Source organism: Salmo salar, chromosome 21, assembly GCF_965601325.2.
Source record: "Salmo salar chromosome 21, fSalSal1, whole genome shotgun sequence".
Classification (NCBI taxonomy): domain Eukaryota; kingdom Metazoa; phylum Chordata; class Actinopteri; order Salmoniformes; family Salmonidae; genus Salmo; species Salmo salar.
In genome coordinates this window covers 16403302-16429823 of record NC_138311.1, presented here as the reverse complement: position 1 = coordinate 16429823, position 26522 = coordinate 16403302, and the positions used below count along the sequence as shown (strand labels likewise).

The window sequence follows — 26522 nt, the reverse complement described above, 5'->3', positions numbered from 1 at the left end:
GATAGCCCGGTCTTCCCTTGTGCAAGAGACACTAAACAAACCTACTGCCATTCAATATTTGTTACATTATTACACTAATTCAGTTTATGGGTCTATACATGGCCAATTCCCCCTCAAATGACAAAATATGACTTTCTACTGTCTATCACTGATTTAAACATACAGCATGTAAAGGGCTAATAGATAATCGTCTGTAAGATCGTCTTGATGAAGTATATCCATAACCCAACTCGACTTCAATCTACTGAGAAAATAAAGACTCTGCTGTGATGAATGAGTTAGAGCCACTGTGTTTTCCCATTGGTCACACGGCTAAGAAATGTTCATATACCTCCAGCATCATTGATTCAATGAATTGAAAACGGAAGGCACATATGTAAACGAGACCCTTTTAAACATATTTACGAAGAAAATATTTTTAAATGCCAACAATGTATTTGTTTTTTTAAGCTGTTGAATACAGACTTCTGGTGCCAATATGTCTGTAAAAGTACACCTTGGAGATTTATGCCTGTGGTCTTGAAACCATTAGAGAAATCATATTAAACTTCTTTGAATCATACTAGACCCCTTTTTACTAATGCATAATATGACTAATTAGTTGATCTTCTCTGGAGCCTGTAAAGTACAAGCATTTCTTTCCACTATTGTGACCGATGGGATTAAATGGGTTAATAGCATTTGCCATCATTTTGTGTTATTGCAATTTTAAGTAGCTTTTTGAAAAGTTGCTCCTATACAGATAATGGCCACTGTTCAGTTTTGAAGCACATAACATTAATAATCACCCTCAGCAGCCAACAACAAATTCATGTTCAATGTCTACTTTCTAATAAAGTAAAAATTGGAGTTAGAAACATTTGCAAAGGTTTGAATAGAATGAAGTTCTGCCATCTAGATTTCAGCAAGCTAAGTAAACTGGTACTGCGACCAGATGTTACCATAATGACTGCCTGCATGTGATTATCCACAGTAGCCTCTCAGCCCCAGCCCAATCTCTGTTACACATTACCTTTCAGATAGATGCTATCACGTCAACCATCGCCCCACATAATGCTTGGCTGGCTGTCACAGAATGACATAACCTACCACACCACACCACAGCCCACTACATCATGGCTGAGTCATGGCTGGGATACTCTCCGCTTCTACATTCATCCAGTCCAGCACAGGGCTCAGTTTTAAAGTGCAGTCGGGACCTCAGTGCGAAGTCTGTGACAAAAGGAACAGTTGGTATTACACTCTGGTAGCCATCCAGGACTCATAACATAGCTAAGTTACATACTAACAACCCTTTGCGTAGGTGTGCTTTCTGTGCAGGTCTGCTTTCCAGGAAGTGGGAGAGGAAGAAAAAAAAATCGAAGAGAAAAAAAAAAACTAAGAAATAGAGGGAAGAATTAACTACAACCAAACCAGGGGGAGAAAAAAAAATCCCAGAGTTGGCGCATGCATTTTAATACGCCACTGTGTCAAAGCCAGGGCTCATTTGCGAGTCATTGAGTTAAAAATATCTTTATTGTGGTGGATCATGTTTTGCCCCACTGGGCCAGTTGCACGGGCAGCAGATGAGCCTTGCGGAGAGGCATGTGTGTGCTGTGAGCAGACAGAGGATCCCTTCTAGCTCTTGCTCCCTCTCAATGTGCTCTACTCTGCTACTTCCCTGTACACTCCATTCCAACAGCTCGTCTCTTTTCTCTGCTCCAGATGATGCCTTGGATATAGCCGGCCCCCCATGAGTGATATGAATAACACACTGGAAGACGTACACACCTCTGGCTGCCTCGGAGAGAAAGCCGAGATTTCTGGGAGTGGGAAGGGTAATGTGAGTGGCTTTTCCAGCCCATCCCTCATCCCTTTGCATGGTCCTTTACAACCACCAAATCCCCAGCTCTCCAGGAATGTTGTCTGCCAGGGGAATAGGTATTGTTAATTTCTCCTTTGGAATGGCTGGTGTGAATGAATGTGATTTAGTGTCACATTTTTCTTTATAGTTCATAGTTATGTTTTCAACGAACAGTCTAAAACACAAACCATTTGTGTTAGTAATATATATCCCCAAATTTCCTTCAAAAGCCTAAGCGTATCTCTTACTTTATACTGTAACTCACTGCTTGAAGTTAATATTTAACATATGTGATTAGTGCGCTCGTACAATGTGCTCTCCTACAGAGGAATAGTACACCCTTTGTATTCGCAACAGCAGGGCAAAGACGTCCCAGTTGAACAATTGCTGTAGACTTTGTACCGCTAAATGCACGCCTGTCGGCGAGAGAATAGTTTTACCCAATTTTGAGAGTACACTGAAAGAACCGGACTCGAATCTAACACCTGTTACTTTGCTGCTTGTAATTAGTAACTTAGTAACTGCTGTGTGTTTACAGAGCAGTAAGGACATGTCAATGGGAGACACCTTTTACCATTCAAGGCCCTCAAATGTATTTGTCAAATGCGCGCGAATACAACAGGTGTAGACTTTACCGTGAAACGCCTTCACATATATAAACCATGTTAAATCTCAATTTCATATCTTCTCATGATACTAATGGCAAATGTGGTGATGCTTTTGTCAGGCCGGTCTTTCCCACACGGACAGGGTTGCTTTTTCTGCTCGTTTTGGTATGAACGGATTAAACGGACACGCTTTGCTGAGTTTTATGTGAAGTAAACAGCGTAACGGCCATCATGGCCTCTCCCTCATACAGACACAATCAGAAATCCACGTCAGATAAACATAAGGATCATAGGCCTGTATTTCCGTTGTGGATTCACTATGCATGAACGGGGGTGACCCGGCTCTCTAGTGTGTAGCCAAACTCTGTCTTGACATGATGTCAAGTTGAATTTTCTTTATACTAACTTAGCGCGAGCTAGGCTCCAAGTGCTCTTTCTAAGCTGCGCCCTGCTGAGGTGGAGGGTGCGTTATCTATCGTCTCATCAAAAATCAGTTTGTCCCTCTGCTTGGTGTGTTTTCTGACTGGCTGAGAGTGGGGGGGGGGGGGGACCGGGGGGACGCAGTCGTAGACATGGCTAGTCTCACTGTCGGTCAGCCATATCTGTGTCTGTCTGGGAGTATCAACTGTTCAGTCCTACTGATCCCCTCGAATGTACAGAAGACACATGATTCACAACAAAGGCACTAACAACAGCTAGGAGGTATACAGTAGAATCTGGCAATACACATGCTTCAGTATGGGTATTGACAGTGATATATGTCTCAGGTAGAGGCTAAGGAGATCCCATGACTCGCTGTAGGCTCCTAAAGCTCCAGGCATCTAATATCTGATATATCATTGCAATAACATTACCACGAATGCCTATCTCTCCTCATTCCAGATGGAAAGACTGACCGACAGGCAGCATATTGTTTGTGTTAAGCTCAGTGGTTGTCAGTATAATGTTTTATATACTTATTCTTTGCCTCGCTCCAGGAAAATTGAAGAGGGAGAGGAGTTTCTGCTGGCTGCTCCTGTACCAAGCCTTTTCCCAGAACTCATTCCCTCAACCGTCTCATCCCTTGTCTCCGATTGTTTATTACCCTCCACCAAAAGTGGCGCAACTCAGGTGAGCAGATATTTGTTTATTTTACACAGACAAATAGAAAATACAATGTCCCCCTGTAATGATTTCCAGTTGACAACCTCGGGTGTTACATGTGATCCTAGAAGGGATAACACTGCCAGATAAAAAAAAAAGAACACAAGCTGCAAGACACGTGTACGTTCAAATTCTCGCGTGACTCGGTCATACTTGGCATGAGCTAAAAGTCTAAAACTGCGGGGCGTGAGGACGCAGAACCAGTTGTTGAGTATGCGAAGCACACGCTGCAGAGAAATCCCAAAGAACATGTGACTGTGAGATCCTGACTTTGTACCTAGATTCTGCATCAGCAACGGCGTTACAATGAACAGCGCACTCGTTCTAATGGCACAAACGTGTACAACCAAAGAGCTCAGACAAGGGTCGGTGACCCAGTGTTTATGTAGGCCTATGTGGTGTGGTTGTACCGCCGGGCATGCTGTTCTTCACCCTGCCATGGGCTGCATCCCAAATGGCATCCTATTCTCTATATAGTGCACTACTTTTGACCAGCTCTGTAAAAAAGAAAAAAAAAGGTGACTGTGGGGGAGAAGAGAGCTGGCACTGGATCAGCGTTCACTCCTCACTGGACCCCTGGCTCTGTTCTGTTCTGCTTGATCTCATCATATGGAGTTCCTGTGCTTAAGTGAATAACTTTCAGTGCATGCTTGGGTAACACTGTTAAATGTAAAGTGAAAATGTAGATTTCCTCCTAAATGGACATACGCAAAAGTAATTATATATCATGAGAGGGCTAACAATCACCGAAATAAAAGCTAGACAGTCAGGGAAAAAAGAAAAATGATTTGAGCAGTTTTTGATTTTGTTATTGTGCTTGAGTAAAGTAACAGCGTTAGACATGGCAAAATGCATAGAACTGCAGAAACATTGCTTTAAAACGGCGAAATGTTCTCTCAACTCCATGAAGAAATGTGTAGAATTGCAGGAAATTGGCACACTTGGGCAATCAGACAAAGGGGCAAATTATTGTGGCCCTGGTGGCACAAAATAATCTAAAGGTCTGATGTTTTGGAAAATGGTCTGTGTGTGTGTGTGTGTGTGTGTGTGTGTGTGTGTGTGTATCTGAGCGCCATCAGCTAGGACTTGACATTGGTTAATCAAATCTCCCCATTCTTGCTCAATTTGACAAGCCTTCTCATACAGCTACAACTGTATATGCATTCGCACATCAAGTCTTCTCTTGAGTTGGGCTCGGGGATGGAACAACTGTTGAACATCTGAGCTTGTGGCGTGTGTGTACTGTATGTACCGCACATCTGTTGCTATGGGGTAATATTGTTGGGTAAAATACAGGATTAATCACAATAATTGTTTCCCAAAATAATAATTGCTTGCCAAACATTTATTTTTGTAATGCCAATCCTGGTTATAGGTGACATTCCTTCATATGAATTGCTGACATTATTGAGCATATTATTCGTTAATTGTGGAAATAAAGTAAGATATGCAAGATTTTTTGAATGAATATATATATATATATTGTATACAATCGAGGTAAGCGCATTGGAAATGCTTTTGGCAGTTGATCTGCTTCTGTTCTGTGGGTGGCACTGTGTGCTCTTTTTAAATGATTGGTCCCAATCTCTCAAAGGCCCTAGGATACATGTGGACAGGGGTGGTCTGCCAGTCACTGGGACGACAGTCCTACTTGGGATGGGGGGAGGTTTCAGCAGTTGGAATAGTGGAGAACAATTGGAGGTTTACTTAGTAGCAGTGAGAATTCCATGGTATAGCTATATGGACACAATCATTATGGTGCTTTTTAATGGTAAGTTTACAAACATATATATTATGATAAATAGAATTGAAACTTTTATTTCATTATGGTGATATAAGTATAGCCAATTGTAATGGCTCAGCAGATCATGAGAAAAGACAATCAGTATTTACCTGGCTAAAAGGAATATATTGGAAAGTATTCAGACCCCTTGACTTTTTCCAAAATTTTTTAGGTTACAGCCTTATTCTAAAATTGATTAAATAGTTTTCCCCCTCAATCTACAAAAAATACCCCATAATGACGAAGCAAAAACATACTTTTTTTTGCTAGTTTATTTAAAATAAAAAATATATAATTTAATTTACATAAGTATTCAGACCCTTTACTCAGTACTTAGTTGAAGCACCTTTGGCAGCGACTACAGCCTCAAGTCTTCTTGGGTATGACCCTACAAGCTTGGCACACCTGTATTTGGGGTGTTTGTCCCATTCTTCTCTACAGATCCTGTCAAGCTCTGTCAGGTTTGATGGGGAGCATTGCTGCACAAGTATTTTCAGGTCTCCAGAGATGTTCAATTTGGGTTCAAGTCTGGGCTCTGGCTGGGCCACTCAAGGACATTCAGAGACTTGTCCTTCAACCCAGTCTGAGGTCCTGAGAGCTCTGGAACAGGTTTTCATCAAGGATCTCTCTGTACTTTGTTCCGTTCATCTTTCCCTCGATCCTGACTAGTCTCCCAGTCCCTGCCGTTGGAAAAACCTCCCCACAGTATGATGCTGCCCCCACCATGCTTCACTTTAGGGATGGTGTCAGGTTTCCTCCAGACGTGACGCTTGGCATTCAGGCAAAATTGTTCTGTCTGGCCACTCTACCATAAAGGCCTGATTGGTGGAGTGCTGCTGTCCTTCTGGAAGGTTCTCCCATCTCCACAGATGAACTCTGGACCCATCGGGTTCTTGGTTACCTCCCTGACCAAGGCCCTTCTCCCCCGATCGCTCAGTTTGGCTGGATGGCCAGTTCTAGGAAGAGTCTTGGTGGTTCCAAACTTCTTCCATTTAAGAATGATGGAGCCCACTGTGTTCTTGGGGACCTTCAATGCTGTAGAAATGTTTTGGTACCCTTCCCCAGGTATGTGAGTTGACACTGTCTCGGAGCTCTACGGACAATTCCTTCGACCTCGTGGCTTTGTTTTTGCTCTGACATGCACTGTCAACTGTGGAACCTTGTATAGACAGGTTTGTGCCTTTCCAAATCATGTCCAATCAATTGACAGAGATGGACTCCAATCAATTTGTAGAAACATCTCAAGGATGATCAATGGAAACGGGATGCACTTGAGCTCAATTTTGAGTCTCATAGCAAAGGGTCGAATACTTATGTAAATAAGATTTCTGTTTATTTGTAATAAATTTGCTAACATTTCTAAAAACCTGTTTTGCCATTATGGGGCGTTGTAAGTAGATGGAGTAAATAAAATATATTCCTCAATTTTTTAATAAGGCTGTAATGTAACATAACAAAAAGTGGAAAGTCGAGGGTGAATACTTTCCGAATGCACTTTATTATAATTTATCAAGCAATACAAGACCCTATTATTATGGTGGGAGATTATGGTTTTAAGTACCTCAATGGACCGTATAGGAAATCACACTGCAAACGATCACCCTTATCCACGTAAGGAAATCACGAATATCATGGATATAATGGAACGAGTGGATATATGGAGGTTTAAATATCCTGACCTAGTGAGATATACAGTTGAAGTCGGAAATTTACATACACCTTAGCCAAATACATTTAAACTCAGTTTTTCACCATTCCTGACATTTAATCCTTGTAAAAAAGAAATGGAGAAACTTATTCAAGAAAAATCAAGTGTAATGTATTCTGAAAATAAAGCGAAATGGATAGAATATGGGGAAAATGCACTTTCTTTTAAATGTTATCTTCAACATAGAAATTCTACCAAAAATAATTTACTGAAACTTGTTACAAATGATGGTGTCACCCATGATTCACCAAACAATATTTTGAACAGGGAAGCAAAGTACTTTAAGCATATGTTTTAGTTTGTCTCCTCCATCTCTACTAACCAAAGTTAATTGTTAGTATTATTTTCTATTAATAATGAACAATTAACAGCTGTACAGAAAGACTTCTGTGAAGGCTGAATTACAGAGGAACTTCTTGATGCAACTAAAGTTAAGTCCGGGAAAACTCCAGGGCTGAATGGCATACCATTCAGGTCCATTTAAAAAATTGGAGGCCCCTTACACTATGCAAACTGCATAGCGCATAGAATTAAAAAGGTGTTGTTGGATATTATTCATCCTAATCAGACAGGTTTTTTACATGGATGATACATTGGAGATAATATAAGACAAGTACTGAAAACAATATAACACTATGAAAAATCTGGGAAACCAGGGCTGTTTATCATATCTCACTTTTTGAAAAGTCTTTGGATAAAGTACGACTGCAATTTATAAACTCAGCAAAAAAAGAAACGTCCTCTCAATGTCAACTGCGTTTATTTTCAGCAAACTTAACATGTATAAATATTTGTATGAACATAAGATTCAACAACTGAGACAAACTGAACACGTTTCACAGACATGTGACTAACAGAAATTGAACAATGTGTCCCTGAACAAAGGGGTGGTCAAAATCAAAAGTAACAGTCAGTATCTGGTGTGGCCACCAGCTGCATTAAGTACTGCAATGCATCTCCTCAAGGACTGCACCAAATTTGCCTGTTCTTGCTGTGAGATGTTACCCCACTCTTCCACCAAGGCACCTGCAAGTTCCCGGACATTTCTGGGGGGATGGCCCTAGCCCTCACCCTCCGATCCAACAGGTCCCAGACATGCTCAGTGGGATTGAGATCCGTGCTCTTCGCAGGCCATGGCAGAACACTGACATTTCCTGTCTTGCAGGAAATCACACACAGAATGAGCAGTATGGCTGGTGGCATTGTCATGCTGGAGGGTCATGTCAGGATGAGCCTGCAGGAAGGGTACCACATGAGGGAGGAGGATGTCTTCCCTGTAACGCACAGCGTTGAGATTGCCTGCAATGACAACAAACTCAGTCCGATGATGCTGTGACGCACCGTCCCAGACCATGACAGACCCTCCACCTCCAAATCGATCCCGTTCCAGAGTACAGGCCTCTGTGTAATGCTCATTCCTTCGACGATAAACACGAACTCGTCAGTGACGAGCACTTTTTGCCAGTCCTGTCTGGTCCAGCGACAGTGGGTTTGTGCCTATAGGCGCCGTTGCCAGTGATGTCTGGTGAGGACCTGCCTTACAACAGGCCTACAAGCCCTCAGTCCAGCCTCTCAGCCTATTGCGGACGGTCTGAGCACTGATGGAGGGATTGTGCGTTCCTGGTGTAACTCGGGCAGTTGTTGCTGCCATCCTGTACCTGTCCCGCAGTTGTGATGTTCAGCTGTACCGATCCTGTGCAGGTGTTGTTACACATGGTCTGCCACTGCGAGGATGATCAACTGTCCGTCCTGTCTCCCTGTAGCACTGTCTTAGGCATCTCACAGTACGGACATTGCAATTTATTGCCCTGGCCACATCTGCAGTCCTCATGCCTCCTTGCAGCATGCCTAAGGCATGTTCACACAGATGAGCAGGGACCCTGGGCATCTTTTTTTTTTTTTTTTTTTGTCATTAGAAAGGCCTCTTTAGTGTCCTAAGTTTTCATAACTGTGACCTTAATTTTCTACCGTCTGTAAGCTGTTAGTGTCTTAACGACCGTTCCACAGGTGTATGTTCATTAATTGTTTATGATTCACTGAGCAAGCATGGGAGACGGTGTTTAAACCCTTTACAATGAAGATCTGTATAGTTATTTTGGATTTTTACGAATTATCTTTGAAAGACAGGGTCCTGAAAAAGGGATGTTTTTTGTTGTTGCTGAGTTTACAATATTCTTGCAACCAGCAGGATGTTACAGTACCAGTCAAAAGTTTGGACACAACTACTCATTCAAGGGTTTTTCTTTATTTGTACTATTTTCTACATTGTAGAATAATAGTGACGATGTCAAAATGATGAAATAACAAATATGGAATCATGTAGAAACCAAAAAATACTTAAACAAATCAAAATATATTTGAGGTTCTTCAAAGTAGCCACATTATGCCTTGATGACAGCTTTGCACACTCTTGACATTTTCTCAACCAGCTTCACCTGGAATGCTTTTCCAATAGTCTTTGAGTTCCCACATATGCTGAGCACTTGTTGGCTGCTATTCCTTCAGTCTTTGGTCCAACTAATCCCAAACCAGCTCAATTGGGTTAAGGTTGGGTGATTGTGGAGGCCAGGTAATCTGATGCAGCACTCCATCACTCAAATAGCCCTTATACAGCCTGGAGGTGTGTTAGGTCATTGTCCTGTTGAAAAACGAATGACAGTCCCACTAAGCGCAAATCAGATGGGGTGGCGTATCGCTGCAGAATGCTGTGGTAGCCATGTTGATTAAGTGTGCCTTGAATTCTAAATAAATTAGACCAAGACGCCAGCGAAGCCACCCCCACACCGTCTTACCACCACCTCCATGCTTCACGGTGGGAACCAGACCTGCGGAGATCATCCGTTCACCTACTATGTGTCTCACAAAGACACAGCGGTTGGATCCCAACATTTTGGGGGGGACTCATCAGACCAAAGGACAGATTTCCACTGGTCTAATGTCCATTGCTCGTGTTTCTTGGCCCAAGTAAGTCTTCTTTTTATTGGTATCCTTTAGTAGTGGTTTCTTTGCAGCAAATCGACCATGAAGGCCTGATTCACGCAGTCTCCTCTGAACAGTTGATGTTGAGATGTGTCTGTTACTTGAACTATAAAGCATTTATTTGGCCTGCGATCTGAGGTGCAGTTAACTCTACCTCTGTTGCAGAGGTAATTTACTTTTCCTGTGGCGGTCCTCATGAGAGCCTGTTTCATCATAGCGCTTGATGGTTTTTGCGAGTGCACTAAAAGAAACTTTCAATGTTCCGGATTGACTGACCTTCATGTCTTAAAGTAATGATGGGCTGTTGTTTCTCTTTGCTTATTTGAGCTGTTCTTGCCATAATATGAACTTGGTCTTTTACCAAATAGGGCTGTCTTCTGTATACCAACCCTACCTTGTCACAACACAACTGATTGGCTCAAACACATTAAGAAGGAAAGAAATTCCACAAATTAACTTTAACAAGGCACACCTGTTAATTGAAAAGCATTCCAGGTGACTACTGTACCTCATGAAGCTGGTTGAGAGAATGCCAAGAGTGTGCAAAGCTTTCATCAAGGCAAAGGGTGGCTACTTTGAAGAATATAAAATAAAACACTTTTTTTCGTTACATGATTCCATATGTGTTATTTCATAGTTTTGATGTATTCACTACTATTCTAATTATAGAAAATAGTAAAAATATAGAGAATCTCGAATGAGTAGGTGTGTTGAAACTTTTGACTGGTACTGTGCATATTTCCCCCCGAAATTTGGGTGATTGGAAATTATGCAGGCAATTGCTTTGATGGAAGCCCCCCCCCCCCCCCAAAAAAATATTATTATTATTTGGCTTAAATATTTAAAACATTCTCTACACTGCCACGGGGAATGGCCTCTGAAATCCAGCTTCCCCGATTGGCCGACCATGCCCGGTCCACAACCTAAGGCCCTTTTTTGATCCAGAAAAAAACATGCAAATATTTTTAACGAAAGTGGGGGAATAGGGTTTTGAAATTATTGAAATATGATCATACTTAGTGACAGTACAGAATTTGCACCATTTCATATAAATGACAGAGCATTTTCTGCCCAGCGTCCTCTGAGTGACAGAGACTCCATTCAAATGCCTGCTGACTTGTAATAACTTCAGCTTTAAGCATAAGGTTATTTCTTATTTCGCTCCCTATGCAAATTATGTGTCGGATTTCACATACTGCATCTCCGATGAGAGCAGAGAATGGAATGCGAAGTGGGACATCCAGACCTGTCACGGATTGCACAGCAATTGATGTTTTGCCATTCAGAGTGCTCTGTACACACATTCAAATCAGATTTAAAAAAATGTAATTTAGCTTGCACTGCGGCAAAAAATACAACATGGTCACAACTATTTTTGCAGTTTGATCTACAGAAATGAATTTGGAATTAGTGAAGTAAAACCAAAACAAATCTAATTTTGATTTGAATCAAAACATCATTTTCTCATTGCAGGTCAGGTGCAAAGCTATTTTTGTACTGCTCAGATTTAATTTGAGCCAATGTTTAATTTGTGATCTATGATATATGTATGTATGTATGTATGTATGTATATGTACATACACATACATACATTTTTTGCTGGAAACATTAATATATATATGTATGTGTGTGTGTGTGTGTGTGTGTGTGTGTGTGTGTGTGTGTGTGTGTGTGTGTGTATATATATATCTCAGACCTCAGACTCATGGTAAAGCCTGAAATTTCAGCGCTAACCGAAGAATATCAGCAGCGTTAGACCTGGCTCGTCAGCTTTTAACGAGTTGCTTTCAGTATATATTTACCATTCTCCAGTTTGTTCCGGAGCCCACCATTGTGCGATTTGAGAATACATTGTGATTGTTGTTTGTTCTCCTGTAGATGCCTGTAGTGCTTGATTATCTTCCCCAAATAAACTAAGCTGTCACTCTTCGCTTGATATGGCAGTCTCAAATGAGCCCTTTATACCCGATCCCCTTTCCACTTGACCCAGGATTCACACTGGAAAATCAGAAAGTGATTGCAATTCTCTAATGCACCCCTCGCTCTACTGTTTATAAAAGTCCAGGGGATTAGCGTGGATTTGTCATTCTCTTTTGGATTTTTGAGAGTAACATTTTTCAATTTCTCAGCAGTGAAGAAGTAGAATGACACCTTGGTGACCTCAGCCTTGAACAGTGTGGCTCCTTGTTAGCCTGTCTCAATGTGCTCCTTATGTAACACCGGGATGAGGCTTGCATTCGCACCTGATTAGGCTGACAGGCTTTCACTCAGCCTTTTGAGCTTTGCCATTGTCAAGACAAAGGGACTATGTCAGACTGCCCAGCTGTTTATGTGTCACAATCCCCCAGTTGCAGGGTCACGACCCATCTTCACAAGCACTTGAGAAACCGGTGACATCACTGCCCTAGCCTCCCTATCCCCATAAATGGGTGTGCCAAGTCTGTCTTTTCAATCCCCCAGTCTGTCTTTGAGGGTAGTCTGTTTCTAGGCAAAACTGCTTACTCTCAACATGTAAAGCTGCAGATTAGTGTCTATATGTCATCAGATTTCATGATAAAGTAATGGGAACGCTTTACTTGTTTTTGAAACACTTTGTCCCACAAAAAGGTGGTGGTACTGTTAAATGATAAAAGATATAGGGACAGGGCTAGAGTTAGTAGTGGTGGTGTCTGCCTTGGTGCTAGTTGCCGTGGCAATTGGAGCAGCCAGTGTGCTTGTGCATGATTGGCCAGGTTTTGGTTTACTGTGGTTGGCCTGAATGCCTGTTCGGGAATTATTTCCGATGCCCTTTGCTTGACATGCCTTTGTTTTACATGGGCTTTAAAAGCTATTCCAGTCGTGAGAAAGCAGTTTGCCTGAGCCCGTCAACCGTGCATTTTCATAAGAAAGTCTATTGTGTATATAATTTGCCCTTGTCCATATAATTTTTGCTTCTCTGTCATATGTTTTATGCGAGGAACCAGTTTGGCCACGCATTATTTGAGTTCTATCATCATTGTCAATATTAAATGTTCAACTGTTCAATATTAAAATGTTCTTCAAGCTAATTCATTAATATTGTATGAAGTATTATTTAGATGCCGAATGCCTGTGGGGGTTTAAAGTTGTTTAAATTGTTAAAAGGTGACATACAGTTGTTTTTTGTAGGGTAGACACTTTAATCACTGATTTATTACAATCGAACATAGTAGTTGATGTTTGGATATGTTACATACTGTGTAGTGACTGACAATATGTTTTAATCACAATTGTTCAATTATCATTTTCACCTTTTATGTGGGGTATTAACTCTGTGCATAGAATGTGCAAAATGTTCTCACTAAGAAAGACATAGGGGACATGGGCCAATGGCAGCCAGTGATTATGATGGCAGATGGGGTGATAAGGGGAGTAAGTGAATCACGATCTGTCCTATACTACTTCTGCTCCCTCTGCCATATCACAGGCACTTCTCTGTGACTACCTTGTGAAATAGTATACTTATGCACTTTGGATCATAACCTCAAGTCAGATCCCATTGGCAATGCCAGGGACATGGCTCCTACCATGTCTTTGCAGCACCAATGGCCCTCAATAAGCTAGCACAAAGCCCTCTAATCCCTTCAAGGCTTTGAAAGGTATGCAAGGTACTGTAGGCGCTATGGTTGTTTGTGTGGTAGGGAAGGCGGTTGTGCAGAGCCTACTTTTGGAAAAGGAAACTCTTTACGTACACCAGATTGTCCCATGACAGCTACTTGCAGGCCTGTCATATGTTGTGATGTTTTTTTGTGACACCTTATTGGTGGTTACGTTGCAATCAAATGGTTCATTGTTCAATTGCATAGCAATCATAATAACATGCATAATATTGCTTTCAATCATTCTCAGAGGCAACTTAGATTTCACACAATAACGGGCACCATAGAATCTTCGTTACGTTGAGTCCGCATGTATTCTGAGTCTTTTAGATGTACCAAACTGGTATAGTGGAAGGACTGTACACTGCTTGGCCTGTCATCAGACACACACACACACAGACAGAGACCCTGCTTCCAGGCTTTTTTTTATATATACAGTTGAAGTCAGAAGTTTACATACACTTAGGTTGGAGTCATTATAACTCGTTTTTCAACCACTCCACAAATTTCTTGTAAAACAAACTATAGTTTTGGCAAGTCGGTTAGGACATCTACTTTGTGCATGACACAATACATTTTTCTGACGATTGTTTACAGACGGATTATTTCACTTATAATTCACTGTCTCACATTCCAGTGGGTCAGAAGTTTACATACACTTCCAATAATTGTTAGACAGATTATTTCACTTAATCACAATTCCAGTGGGTCAGAAGTTAAAATAAACGAAGTTGACTGTGCCTTTAAACAGCTTGGAAAATTCCAGAAAATGTCATAGCCTATCAGAAGCTTCTAAAGCCAATTGACATCATTTTGTGGGGGTGCTTTGCTGCAGGAGGGACTGGTGCACTTCACAAAATAGATGGCATCATGATGCAGGAAAATTATGTGGATGTATTGAAGCAACATCTGAAGACAGTCAGGAAGTTAAAGCTTGGTCGCAAATGGGTCTTCCAAATGGACAATGACCCCAAGCATACTTCCAAAGTTGTGGAAAAATGGCTTAAGGACAACAAAGTCAAGGTATTGGAGTGGCCGTCACAAAGCCCTGACCTCAATCCTATAGAACATTTGTGGGCAGAACTGAAAAAGCGTGTGCGAGCAAGGAGGCCTGACTCAGTTATACCAGCTCTGTCAGGAGGAATGGGCCATAATTCACCCACCTTATTGTGGGAAGCTTGTGGAAGGCTACCCAAAACGTTTGACCCAAGTTAAATAATTTAAAGGCAATGCTACCAAATACTAATTGAGTGTATGTAAACTTCTGACCCACTTGGAATGTGATGAAAGTAATCATAGCTGAAATAAATCATTCTCTCTATTATTCTGGGAATTTTTACTAGGATTAAATGTCAGGAATTGTGAAAAACTGAGTTTAAATGTATTTGGCTAAGGTGTATGTAAACTTCCGACTTCAACTGTATATTTGTAACTACCCGAGGTCGACGGATTATGATTTTTCAACGCCAATACCGATTTATTGGAGGACCAAAAACAGCTGATATCGGCAGATTTTTAAAATATTTTTTTATATCTATTTGTAATGATGACAATTACAACAATACTCAATGAACACTTTTATTATAACTTAATATAATACATCAATAAAATCAATTTAGTCTCAAATAAATAATGAAACATGTTCAATTTGGTTTAAATAATTGTTACGAATCCCTTTGGCCCAGCGGTCTAGGGGGGAAGGATACGAGACCCGTAACATAAATCATGCAAATTATAATCGTGACAAGCAAAAACACAGTGTTGGAGAAGAAAATAAAAGTGCCATGTAAAAAAAAAAAAAAAAAAACTACCGTTTAAGTTCCTGGCTCAGAACGTATGAAAGCTGGTGGTTCAATATTCCCAGTTAAGTAGTTGGAGGTTGTAGTTATTATAGGAATTATGACACATCGACTATTTCTCTCTATACCATTTTGTATTTCATATTCCTTTGACTATTGGATCTTATAGGCACTTTAGTATTGCCAGCCTAATCTCGGGAGTTGATAGAGTTGAAGTCATAAACCGCACTGTGCTTCAAGCATTACTAATAGCTTCTGGCATACGCAGTAAAGTGCTGTTTGAATGAATGCTTACGAGCCTGCTGCTGCCTACCACCGCTCTATCAAGTCATAGACTTAATTATAATATAATAAACACAGAAATACAAGCCTTTGGTCATTAATATGGTCAAATCCGGAAACTATCATTTCGAAAAAACAAAACGTTTATTATTTCAGTGAAATACGGAACCGTTCTGTATTTTATCGAATGGGTGGCAACTCTAAGTGTAAATATTGCTGTCACATTGCACAACCCTCAATGTTATGTCATGATTATGTAAAATTCTGGCAAATTAGTTCAGTTCACAACAAGCCAGGCGGCCCAAACGGTTGCATATACCCTGACTCTGCTTGCACTGAACGCGAGAGAAGTGACACAATTTCCCTAGTTAATATTGCCTGCTTACATGAATTTCTTTTAACTAAATATGCTAAAAGATATACTTCTGCATATTGATTTTAAGAAAGGCATTGATGTTTAGGTACATTTGTGCAAAGATTGTGCTTTTTTCGGCAAAGTGCTTTTGTTAAATCATCACCCGTTTGGCGAAGTTGAAGTAGGCTGTGATTCGATGATAAATTAACAGGCCACGCATTGATTATATGCAACGCAGGACAAGTTAGTAATGTCATCAACCATGTGTAGTTAACCCTTTCACACGTACCATCACACGGGTGTGATCAATCTACAGTGGTCCCTGAAGGGTACGATCACACCCGTGTGATTAGAACGCTTATTTAGAACGGCCAGTTTCGACTGACGCAACAATCAACATTTGAGCTGACCACACTTTTATTCAGAAACTATTTACACAAACACAGTCCTTACAAAGTTATGTCAAGAATGTGAGCAGTTTATTTTTGGATGCAAAGTTCAGATATTCGCTAGAAGTATCTATAGCTTAACAGCATCATCCAAACTGGAAAAATGTAGGCTACATTTGTCCTAGAGCTAACTGAGGAAGGATTGACGCAACACAAGCGGTCATATTTTATAACTCTTGGCTGACAAACTACAATATGAATTAGCTAATAGCAATTACTATTTATAATTAATCACATCACGGGTGAGCTCCCCATTGATTGAAATAATTAAGTAAAGAACTTTCTAGAAATCGAAAGTAATTCGACAATTAGTTTCAGTGCGCCACAATGCTTTTTTTTCCTCACAGAAACCAAAAGATAATAAGAGAAGACAAGATGAGTTTGGTCTGTTTTGCATGTTGAAGGGGTGTGTCGTCTACCATCGTTCACATCCCACCATTTCACTTCCTGAAGTTCTCAAAAAATGATTGAACCCTTACTCACCTCAATGTGTTATAGCATCTTTGATCCAACAGGCAACAGACAGAAAGTGTGTGTGTGTGTGTGTGTGTGTGTGTGTGTGTGTGTGTGTGTGTGTGTGTGTGTGTGTGTGTGTGTGTGCAGGACGGGCGATGAGCAAATGTCTGCAGACTTGAACTGCACAAACAATTGGGAAGTGTTTGGGGAATTTTGTCCGGGTCAGAAATGTCAAAAAAATTAATTGGTCCGCAAAAGTAAAAATGACTACTTTTATGTGAATGAATGAGGCAGAACACACCTCAATTCAAACTGTTCTTAGAAAATAAACTTGTTAGATAATAATTTGAAAACAGCCTATAAATAAAAACAGGCTGCGTGCCTTGGTTTGAGGGCAGCGTGGATTAAATGTACTGTTGCGTAACAGGTGGTCAGCCTGCCATGTAGTTTCCTCGTGGATTGCAATGTAACCGGCCATAATCTGCGTCCAAAAAGGCAGATTATTGATTGTTATGAAAACTTGAAATCGGCCATGCCGATTAATCGGTCAACCTCTAAGTAAATACCTGTGGTCAACTTGTGCAATACGTTAGGAGATAAAGCACCTGTCACATTATTTTTTTATATTATGAAATGTACCAGTAATCCCCAGTCACATGTTTGTTTACAAGCAAACAACGAGGAGAGACCGGAGTCTTGTGAGTCACTCACTGTTTTGTAGCACACGCCAGGTGATCTAGTGACGGTATGGAATTTAGCTAGATCTCCAATCACTATTCATTTTGTTTTATACACTGCTGCTACTCACTGTTTTATTATCTATGCCTAGTCACTTCACCCCTACCTACATGTACAAATTACCTCAAACCTGTACCCCCGCACACTAACTTGGTACCGGTACCCCCTGTATATAGCCTCGTTATTGTTACTTTTTCATAATTTTTTACTTTAGTTTATTTAGTAAATATTTTCTTAACCCTTCTTGAGCTGCACTGTTGGTTAAGGGCTTGTAAGTCATCCTTTTACGGTAAGGTCTACACTTGTTCTATTCGGCACATGTGACAAAGTCTGATTTAATTTTGATTTAATAACTGTTCAGTTAACTGTCTGAAAAGTGCTAAATGATCTGTAGTTGTGCTTTTGGTGACGTCTACTTGATTGAGGAATTGAGGACTGAGATATGTGGTTGTCCCATCTAGCTATCTTAAGATGAATGGTACTAACTGTAAGTCGCTCTGGATAAGTCTCTGCTAAATGACTAAAATGTATATGTAAGTGGTTAGCTTCTTGCAATCAAGCTCCTCTTGGTAAAAACAGAGGATCCCCTCCTGGATCAAGAGCCTTGCTGTCTAATATTGGTTTTGTGCGTGCATAAAACTGCGAGGAGCATTTTTGAGTTACTTGTATAATTTTATGAGCAGGGCTGTCTGTCCTGCAAATACACTGCTCAAAAAAATAAAGGGAACACTTAAACAACACAATGTAACTCCAAGTCAATCACACTTCTGTGAAATCAAACTGTCCACTTAGGAAGCAACACTGATTGACAATAAATTTCACATGCTGTTGTGCAAATGGAATAGACAACAGGTGGAAATTATAGGCAATTAGCAAGACACCCCCAATAAAGGAGTGGTTTTGCAGGTGGGGACCACATACCCCTTCTCAGTTCCTATGCTTCCTGGCTAATGTTTTGGTCACTTTTGAATGCTGGCGGTGCTTTCACTCTAGTGGTAGCATGAGACGGAGTCTACAACCCACACAAGTGGCTCAGGTAGTGCAGCTCATCCAGGATGGCACGTCAATGCGAGCTGAGGCAAGAAGGTTTGCTGTGTCTGTCAGCGTAGTGTCCAGCGCATGGAGGCGCTACCAGGAGACAGGCCAGTACATCAGGAGACGTGGAGGAGGCCGTAGGAGGGCAACAACCCAGCAGCAGGACCGCTACCTCCACCTTTGTGCAAGGAGGAGCAGGAGGAGCACTGCCAGAGCCCTGCAAAATGACCTCCAGCAGGCCACAAATGTGCATGTGTCTGCTCAAACGGTCAGAAACAGACTCCATGACGGTGGTATGAGGGCCCGACGTCCACAGGTGGGGGTTGTGCTTACAGCCCAACACCGTGCAGGACGTTTGGCATTTGTCAGAGAACACCAAGATTGGCAAATTCGCCACTGGCGCCCTGTGCGCTTCACAGATGAAAGCAGGTTCACACTGAGCACGTGACAGACGTGACAGAATCTGGAGACGCCGTGGAGAACATTCTGCTGCCTGCAACATCCTCCAGCATGACCGGTTTGGCGGTGGGTCAGTCATGGTGTGGGGTGGCATTTCTTTGGGGGGCTGCACAGCCCTCCATGTGCTCGCCAGAGGTAGCCTGACTGCCATTAGGTACCGAGATGAGATCCTCAGACCCCTTGTGAGACCATATGCTGGTGCAGTTGGCCCTGGGTTCCTCCTAATGCAAGACAATGCTAGACCTCATGTGGCTGGAGTGTGTCAGCAGTTCCTGCAAGAGGAAGGCATTGATGCTATGGACTGGCCCGCCCGTTCCCCAGACCTGAATCCAATTGAGCACATCTGGGACATCCATGTCTCGCTCCATCCACCAACGCCACGTAGCACCACAGACTGTCCTGGAGTTGGCGGATGCTTTAGTCCAGGCCTGGGAGGAGATCCCTCAGGAGACCATCCGCCACCTCATCAGGAGCATGCCCAGGCGTTGTAGGGAGGTCATACAGGCATGTGGAGGCCACACACACTACTGAGCCTCATTTTGACTTGTTTTAAGGACATTACATCAAAGTTGGATCAGCCTGTAGTGTGGTTTTCCACTTTAATTTTGAGTGTGACTCCAAATCCAGACCTCCATGGGTTGATAAATTGGATTTCCATTGTTTATTTTTGTGTGATTTTGTTGTCAGCACATTCAACTATGTAAAGAAAAAAGTATTTAATAAGATTATTTCATTCATTCAGATCTAGGATGTGTTGTTTAAGTGTTCCCTTTATTTTTTTGAGCAGTATATTTTAGAAAATGGCTCCCCTTGTGTTCAGTACCAGTATTACCGAATATCCTGGGATGGCACAAGGTCGGTATGACAATCTGGACACCGACTAACACGGATCCCAAACCGGCTGTGCGTGTGCGCTATCGTGTGACATCGTGCATAAATGTATTTGGTACCCCTACACCAAACGCGATCACGACACACAGGTTAAAATATCAAAACAAACTCTGAAACAATTACATTAATTTGGGGACAGGTCGAAAAGCATTAAACATTTATGGCAATTTAGCTAGTTAGCTTGCACTTGCTAGCTAATTTGTCCTATTTAGCTAGCTTGCTGTTGCTAGCTAATTTGTCCTGGGATATAAATATTAGGTTGTTATTTTACCTGAAATGCACAAGGTCCTCTACTCCGCCAATTCATCCACACATAAAACGGTCAACCGAATCGTTTCTAGTCATCTCTCCTCCTTCCAGGCTTTTTCATCTTTGAACTTAAATGGTGATTGGCATCTAAACTTTCATAGTATTACCACGACAACCGGCAAAACAACTCGTCTTTCAATCACCCACGTGGGTATAACCAATGAGGAGATGGCACGTGGCTACCTGCTTCTATAAACCAATGAGGCGATGGGAGAGGCAGGACTTGCAGCATGATCTGCGTCAGAAATAGAAATGACTTCTATTTTAGCCCTTGGCAACGCAGACACTCGTTGATGCGCGCGAGCAGTGTGGGTGCAATAATTGAATAACATAAATTCCTACATTTATTTTGCAATGCGCGCGCGACGCGAGTGGTGTAGTCAGGGTATAAGCCTAGTGTATACATGTCTAGGTGGACGATTTATGCTCTTATGATAGGCCCGGCACAGTCCAGTCAAGCACCAGTGAAGGAGGATTCATATGGGAATTGCTTTTATGTAATAAAATAATATTAACCAGTGGTGTAAAATAACTAATTAAAAAATACTTTGAAGTACTACTTAAGTAGTTTTTTGGGGGTATCTGTACTTTACTTTATTATATATAATTTTGAAGAATTGTACTTCCTAAAGAATATGTACGTTTTACTTCCATACATTTTCCATGAAGTACTTACATTTTGAATACTCAGGACTGACAGCAATATGGTCCAATTCACGCACCTATCAATATAACGTGTTGTCATCACTACTGCCTCTGATCTGGCTCACTCACTAAACACAAATACTGCGTTTTCTAAATGTCTGAGTGTTGGAGTGTGCCCCTGGCTGTTTAAAAAAAAATAAAACAATTGTGCCGTCTGATTTGCTTAAGGAATTTGATGTATAGCTTTTACTTTTACTCATGTATGACAAATTTAGTTCTTTTTTTGACCACCTAAGGCGCTTCAGAGAAACGGATAGTAATTTAAGTGCGCATAGAATGGAGTCATGAGTGCATTTCCTTCACAATCGAACAAACGGGCTCATTCTGTTCAGAACAACCCAGGGTATGACGCCACGTCATCCTTGTAACTGTACATCAAACATGGCGATCATAAACTTTAATGTAAATTACATGAATATTATAATATGGAAATGGGAAGCGCATATTTGGACTCACGTGTGTGTGTGGTTTGCTTATATGACATCAAAGCTCTATTTTATTATAATCCTCAACGTCTCAGCTTTCAAAACACATCGCCTACCATTTGATCTACAGTTTTCCCCACACACAAACAAAACATTTGTAAAAGTAGCCCAGTTAGCGGGAGGGATGGGGGCATCTTCTCGTTGTGCTTGGTGCTCACATTTAGATCTGCTGTCAGTTGAATCCCATACAGCACTGTAAAGTGGAGAACCTGAGCTCTGACATGTATAGCATGTTACTGTACAGCCACTGCCGTTTTATCAGTGTCCAAATCTGCCATTTTTAACCCGTATACGGGTACGTGTGTAAAGGTCTACGAGCACATAATACAATCTGTTGTGATATGGATTGAGAATATCCGTTTGAATGTACTGTACAGTTTACTGAAGGTACAGTTGAAAGAAAGGAGTACAATGGTAGCGGTGTTTCTACTCCCATACCTCTCAGCAAAGGCATTCATGCATAATTGTAGACCTGCGTTTGCCAGAGTTTGTTTTATTTGCAGGCATGTGGGGTCAGAAACAGTTCCTCCTGCCCTGCTGTGTGTGTGTGTGTGTGTGTGTGTGTGTGAGAGAAAGGGTCTTGTTTGAATCGAGCCCTGGTCAAGGACAGAGTGTCTGGAGCAGGCTTTGTTATGAGAGTTGCGGAGACTCCGTTATCAATTTGGCTCCATTAATACAAATTCATTTTTGCACTCCCGATAACTAGCAGCGTCTGCTTGTCTGTGCGATTCACAACATGTTGTGTTGCGATTCCAGATAAACTGTGAGCTTGGGATGGACTCCTCCGTTCTCATGAGGGAAGCTGTATGACAGTCACCACTGTGCTGCCTGCCAACCCCCCGGTCTGGTCTGGGAGGGAAGGAAAGAGTATCAGGAGAGAGGAATCCTCCCACTGCTACAATGTGTCTAGATTTAGTCAAAACTACAGTACATGGTCTGATTCTGACCTGTGTACTCTGTTAGTACATTTCATGCACTTTTAATGACATATTAATGTACGTAAAGCTGGATAATGTGCTTTCTTGTTGAATCCATTCAAATGCATACCGTTATCTGCCCATAGAATGTTGTTGATTTTAAATCATTAATCGGCCCTTCTGTAAAATAATACTACTAAAATCATTTTCTGGTCTCGTTGTTTCTCATCATAAAGTCAGGGTAGTATTTTCTCAGATGAAGTTGCCTCTTCTGCTTGACATTTTAAGATTAATAGGAGAGTTTTGGCTCAAATGTTGAGCTTTGCCCTGCACTTGGAAAGACAGAAATATGTAGCAGAGTGGAACTGGCCTGTGCATGGTGTTGTGTATATCTAGCAATGCATTTCTGGTCCCTTTTCGACTGTGACCCATTATAGGGCCTAGCTAATTGCATAACTGGGTTTTATGAAAAGAGATCTCACACTTTTGGATGTTTCTAGTTTCCTGTGTCCAAGGACATGTTTCTGCTGTCCTTTTTTTAATAAAACATAAACACTTGAACTCTCCAACAAAAACACCACTATTATCATCGTTATCAAATTCCCCTTTTTATCTCTTCCTTGACCTTTTTATCCAAGTTCAAGCTTATCAGCAGGAACATTTGGCAGAATAGCCAAGGGGGCTAATATAATTGTTTAGCGTTGTCAGAATTAAAATGGTTTTGTCAGGGCCAAATCCTCTTTTACCATCGACAAAAATGTATTGAATACATCTTTATTTGATGTGTAACTCGTCTTTATCAGACCATTGAGAGTGACTTTCATTATTACATCATTAACTCTAATGCATACTGTGTAAGGCTGCTCGTTTCAGAGACTTCTTTGTTCATCCTTACAGTACAACAGATTTAAACAGATGAATTGTGGCAATTGTCGCTGTGGGAACAACTTGGCGCAGAGCTATTTTGAAGCCCCCAATTTATACAGTCTCCCAACCTCCTCCTCCCGTCCCCCATTCCTCTTTGCCAACCACATCTTTTCCTTGCTGTAGTGTCGTATAGATATGAAATCAGCAATGCGCTATTGTCCATTGCCTATACCTGTACTTGACTTGCACGCTTTTTCCGATAAGAAATGTGGAGAAATGAAATATGGAAATTCATGTCAAATGTGATTTGCCAGATATTCTTGTGGACATATTTGCAAATTGCATTATTCTAAAGTTGACAACATTTATACACTTCACGTTTTTGATTTATTTGCAGGAGATTGTAGTACAATGATATTGTTGAACAGACGGACATGTTCTGGTTACGGGGGGAAAAAGAGGTGTCAATTCTCCTCCTAAATTACTGGCCATCGACTACATCACAGTTTTCCCTTTCAGATATATTTTTTTATTTCATGTTGCGTTTGTACCAATGGAAAGACATTCTCTGAGCTGTTAGAAATGGGCAACTATATTACTATAGATAATACACCTACTCACTTTTGTGTCAGATGTTTCATCTTGATTTTTAGTCATTTTAGCGTTCTGGCTTTCTCTGAGCTTCTGCATCGTAAACTATAGTCCTTCTTGGAACTATTTTTATCAAGACTTGTTTGTGGCTTGATAAAGTGGCTTTCTTAAAAAAAATAAAAAATATATTTTTAGATTTCCAAGGACAAAGGAGGAGTTTCTTGTACAGCGATGACTTCTCTGTCTCACACATTCATTGTGCACGACCTCAGTGTAGAGAGATACGATACAACGTGCATTGTATAGCAGAATCACTTAGAGAAGACTTCTGCATATTAAGATAATATACTAAGTATGACATTGCGCGGTTTGATTTTTCTAAAATAATCTATAGAATACCAGTATTTACAACTTAGATATATGGATATTATTTATTTTAGTTGTTGTGTACTGAGGAAAGAAGCATGAACTTCCATGCGAGAAGAGTCACCTTGCCTGCCATTACTCCACTTTGTCTTCAGAAGCGGGTAGGAAACGTGCTTGTAATTTCCTCTCTTTGCCACACTGCATGACTTCTGCTTTCTTTAACTGTCCTAATAGTGTGTCCGTGTTAAATCGTACAATGGGATTCAACTAAACCACTCTGGAACTAGAAGTGGAAAAACAGTTTATTCATCCACTTTTCTGAACCAGTTTGGCCTGGAGTTCAGAAAAAAAACTCCAATCCAGAGATACAGTAGTTTTTATTTGATCCTTTGGATTGTGCTTCAGTATTTATATCAGTTTCCCATCAGTCATCACATTAGCTTTTTTTTTTACATTAAATTCATAGATTTGTCTTCAGTATGTTTTCCCCTTTACTGCTGAGGTACAGTATATGGCAGTCATTGGAGCAGCTATGCTTTTTCTGAGGTTAGCTAGCCTCCTCTGTTTTGTGTGTGTGTGAGACAAGCAGGCCTATATTTTTCACCATGCGCTTCCCTGGATCTTTCACAGTAGCGTGTTTACAGTAGCAGCTTAATAGAAATGTGATACAATTTTGCAGTCGACGCACTTATTAAAAAGTGAAAAAACAATGGTTGACATTAAAACCCAATTTTGTCCACGTATTTCAAAATACTCTGTGAACTCAGACTTAGACAGCTTAATGCCGTGATGATATCACGCTAAGGATAAATGTAGAAGTAATTTGGAATACAAAACATCTGACCGGTTGAAATATGTGTCTGTAACGGTCTATAAACTTGTTTTTGGCAAAAATGACACTAGAGTGAGCCATTTCAAGGTTCTATGTGAGCCTGTTGCCTGTTGCACCACTGAGGAGTTCCACTGTTAAATGTGTAGAAGGTTTGACCTAGGGTTATTTATGGTCCTCCAACATATTCTTGGTTTGGTGTTATGAGTACCTTTTGTAAAAATGTGTTGTTAAAATAAGTTTCGCATTAATCATGAAATGAAAGGCTTGACATTACGTGGCAGAAACGTAGAATATACAGCTGCACAATGTTTAACTAAAATGCCTCAAAATGAGAGCAGTGGGGCAAAGAGACTGCATAGGCCCAGGTGTAGCATCTAGGACTGCTGTGTCCAGACAGCCAGGGAGTTCAAGCATGTGGAGGAGTAGCATGGCTAACTGAGCTTATCCAGTGCTTTGCTGTAGTGAAGGGCACTGTGGATGCATGGTTGCTACACGCTGAGCCGAGCCCAGGGCTGAGGCCACTGCTGTGGCGCTCACAGATAGAGCTGCAGCTGTGGGAGTGGAGTTCAAGGTAAAACCAGCACACGCAAATTAGTAAACCGGTGTCCGCAACCCTGTCCTTGAGATAAAGAGGACTTTATAGCGTTGTTAGCAAAGCATAGACAAATCTATATTTAGGCCAGCGCTTATGTCTGTCTGGATTTTCCCTCCCTTTTCTGTCTCAATTGGAGACCATGCTCCTTTCCTCCCAGAGTTTCTGTACAATTTGTATGTACAACCGTGTGGCCGTCGACGGGGGAAGGCCGGGGCTAAAATATGGGTTGCAGTCAGTACTGTTTCAAAGCTCGTAGCGCTGCTTAGCCCTGTCATCAACCTTATCTCTGTTGCCCAACTCTTATCTTACTTCCCTCAGCACTCTCCCATGTCAGTGCCTGCACAGTGTATGTCATTGTGTTAAGTTCTCGCAGTTCCAGAACGACTGACTATCTGAACTTAAATCGCGAGCGCACTTCACATTTACTTTGGACTGAAATGCACTTTTGGTATTTAGTTGCACAGGCCAGGTTGCCTGCATGTGCTCTGAACTACTTTTCACTTCAACTGAGGCGTTAAGCAGTCCTTATGTGTTCACCCTCTTTGGATTTGTTGTAGTATTTGAGTGTCGTCTTTGAACATGGTATAATGAAAGAGAATATAAAAATTGGTAGAAAACTGCATCTTTAGACTATCAATCTTTCTTGGAAAGCTTTTTGTAAAGCATCCACAATAACTATATTAGTATAATGACACAAAAAAAAAGGGAAT

The 26522-nt window shown here is 41.2% G+C and overlaps 1 protein-coding gene across 5 annotated transcripts in view; it reads left to right on the top strand.

The window, feature by feature from the left end:
* The window catches only part of LOC106581801 (growth factor receptor-bound protein 14), a 57959-nt gene that overhangs the window by 10373 nt on the left and 21064 nt on the right, over positions 1–26522 (top strand). The window contains exons 1-3 of one of the 5 annotated variants that reach the window (XM_045704469.2): positions 1088–1246; positions 1705–1920; positions 3429–3561. In XM_045704469.2, coding sequence (XP_045560425.1) covers positions 1733–1920; positions 3429–3561 — 321 coding nt within the window. In that variant the 5' untranslated portion in view covers positions 1088–1246; positions 1705–1732. Of the gene's footprint in view, positions 1–1081; positions 1921–3428; positions 3562–24286; positions 24547–26522 lie in introns of those variants that run through there. The other 4 variants (XM_014164122.3, XR_006761172.2, XM_014164123.3 and 1 more) reach the window with 4 other exon arrangements.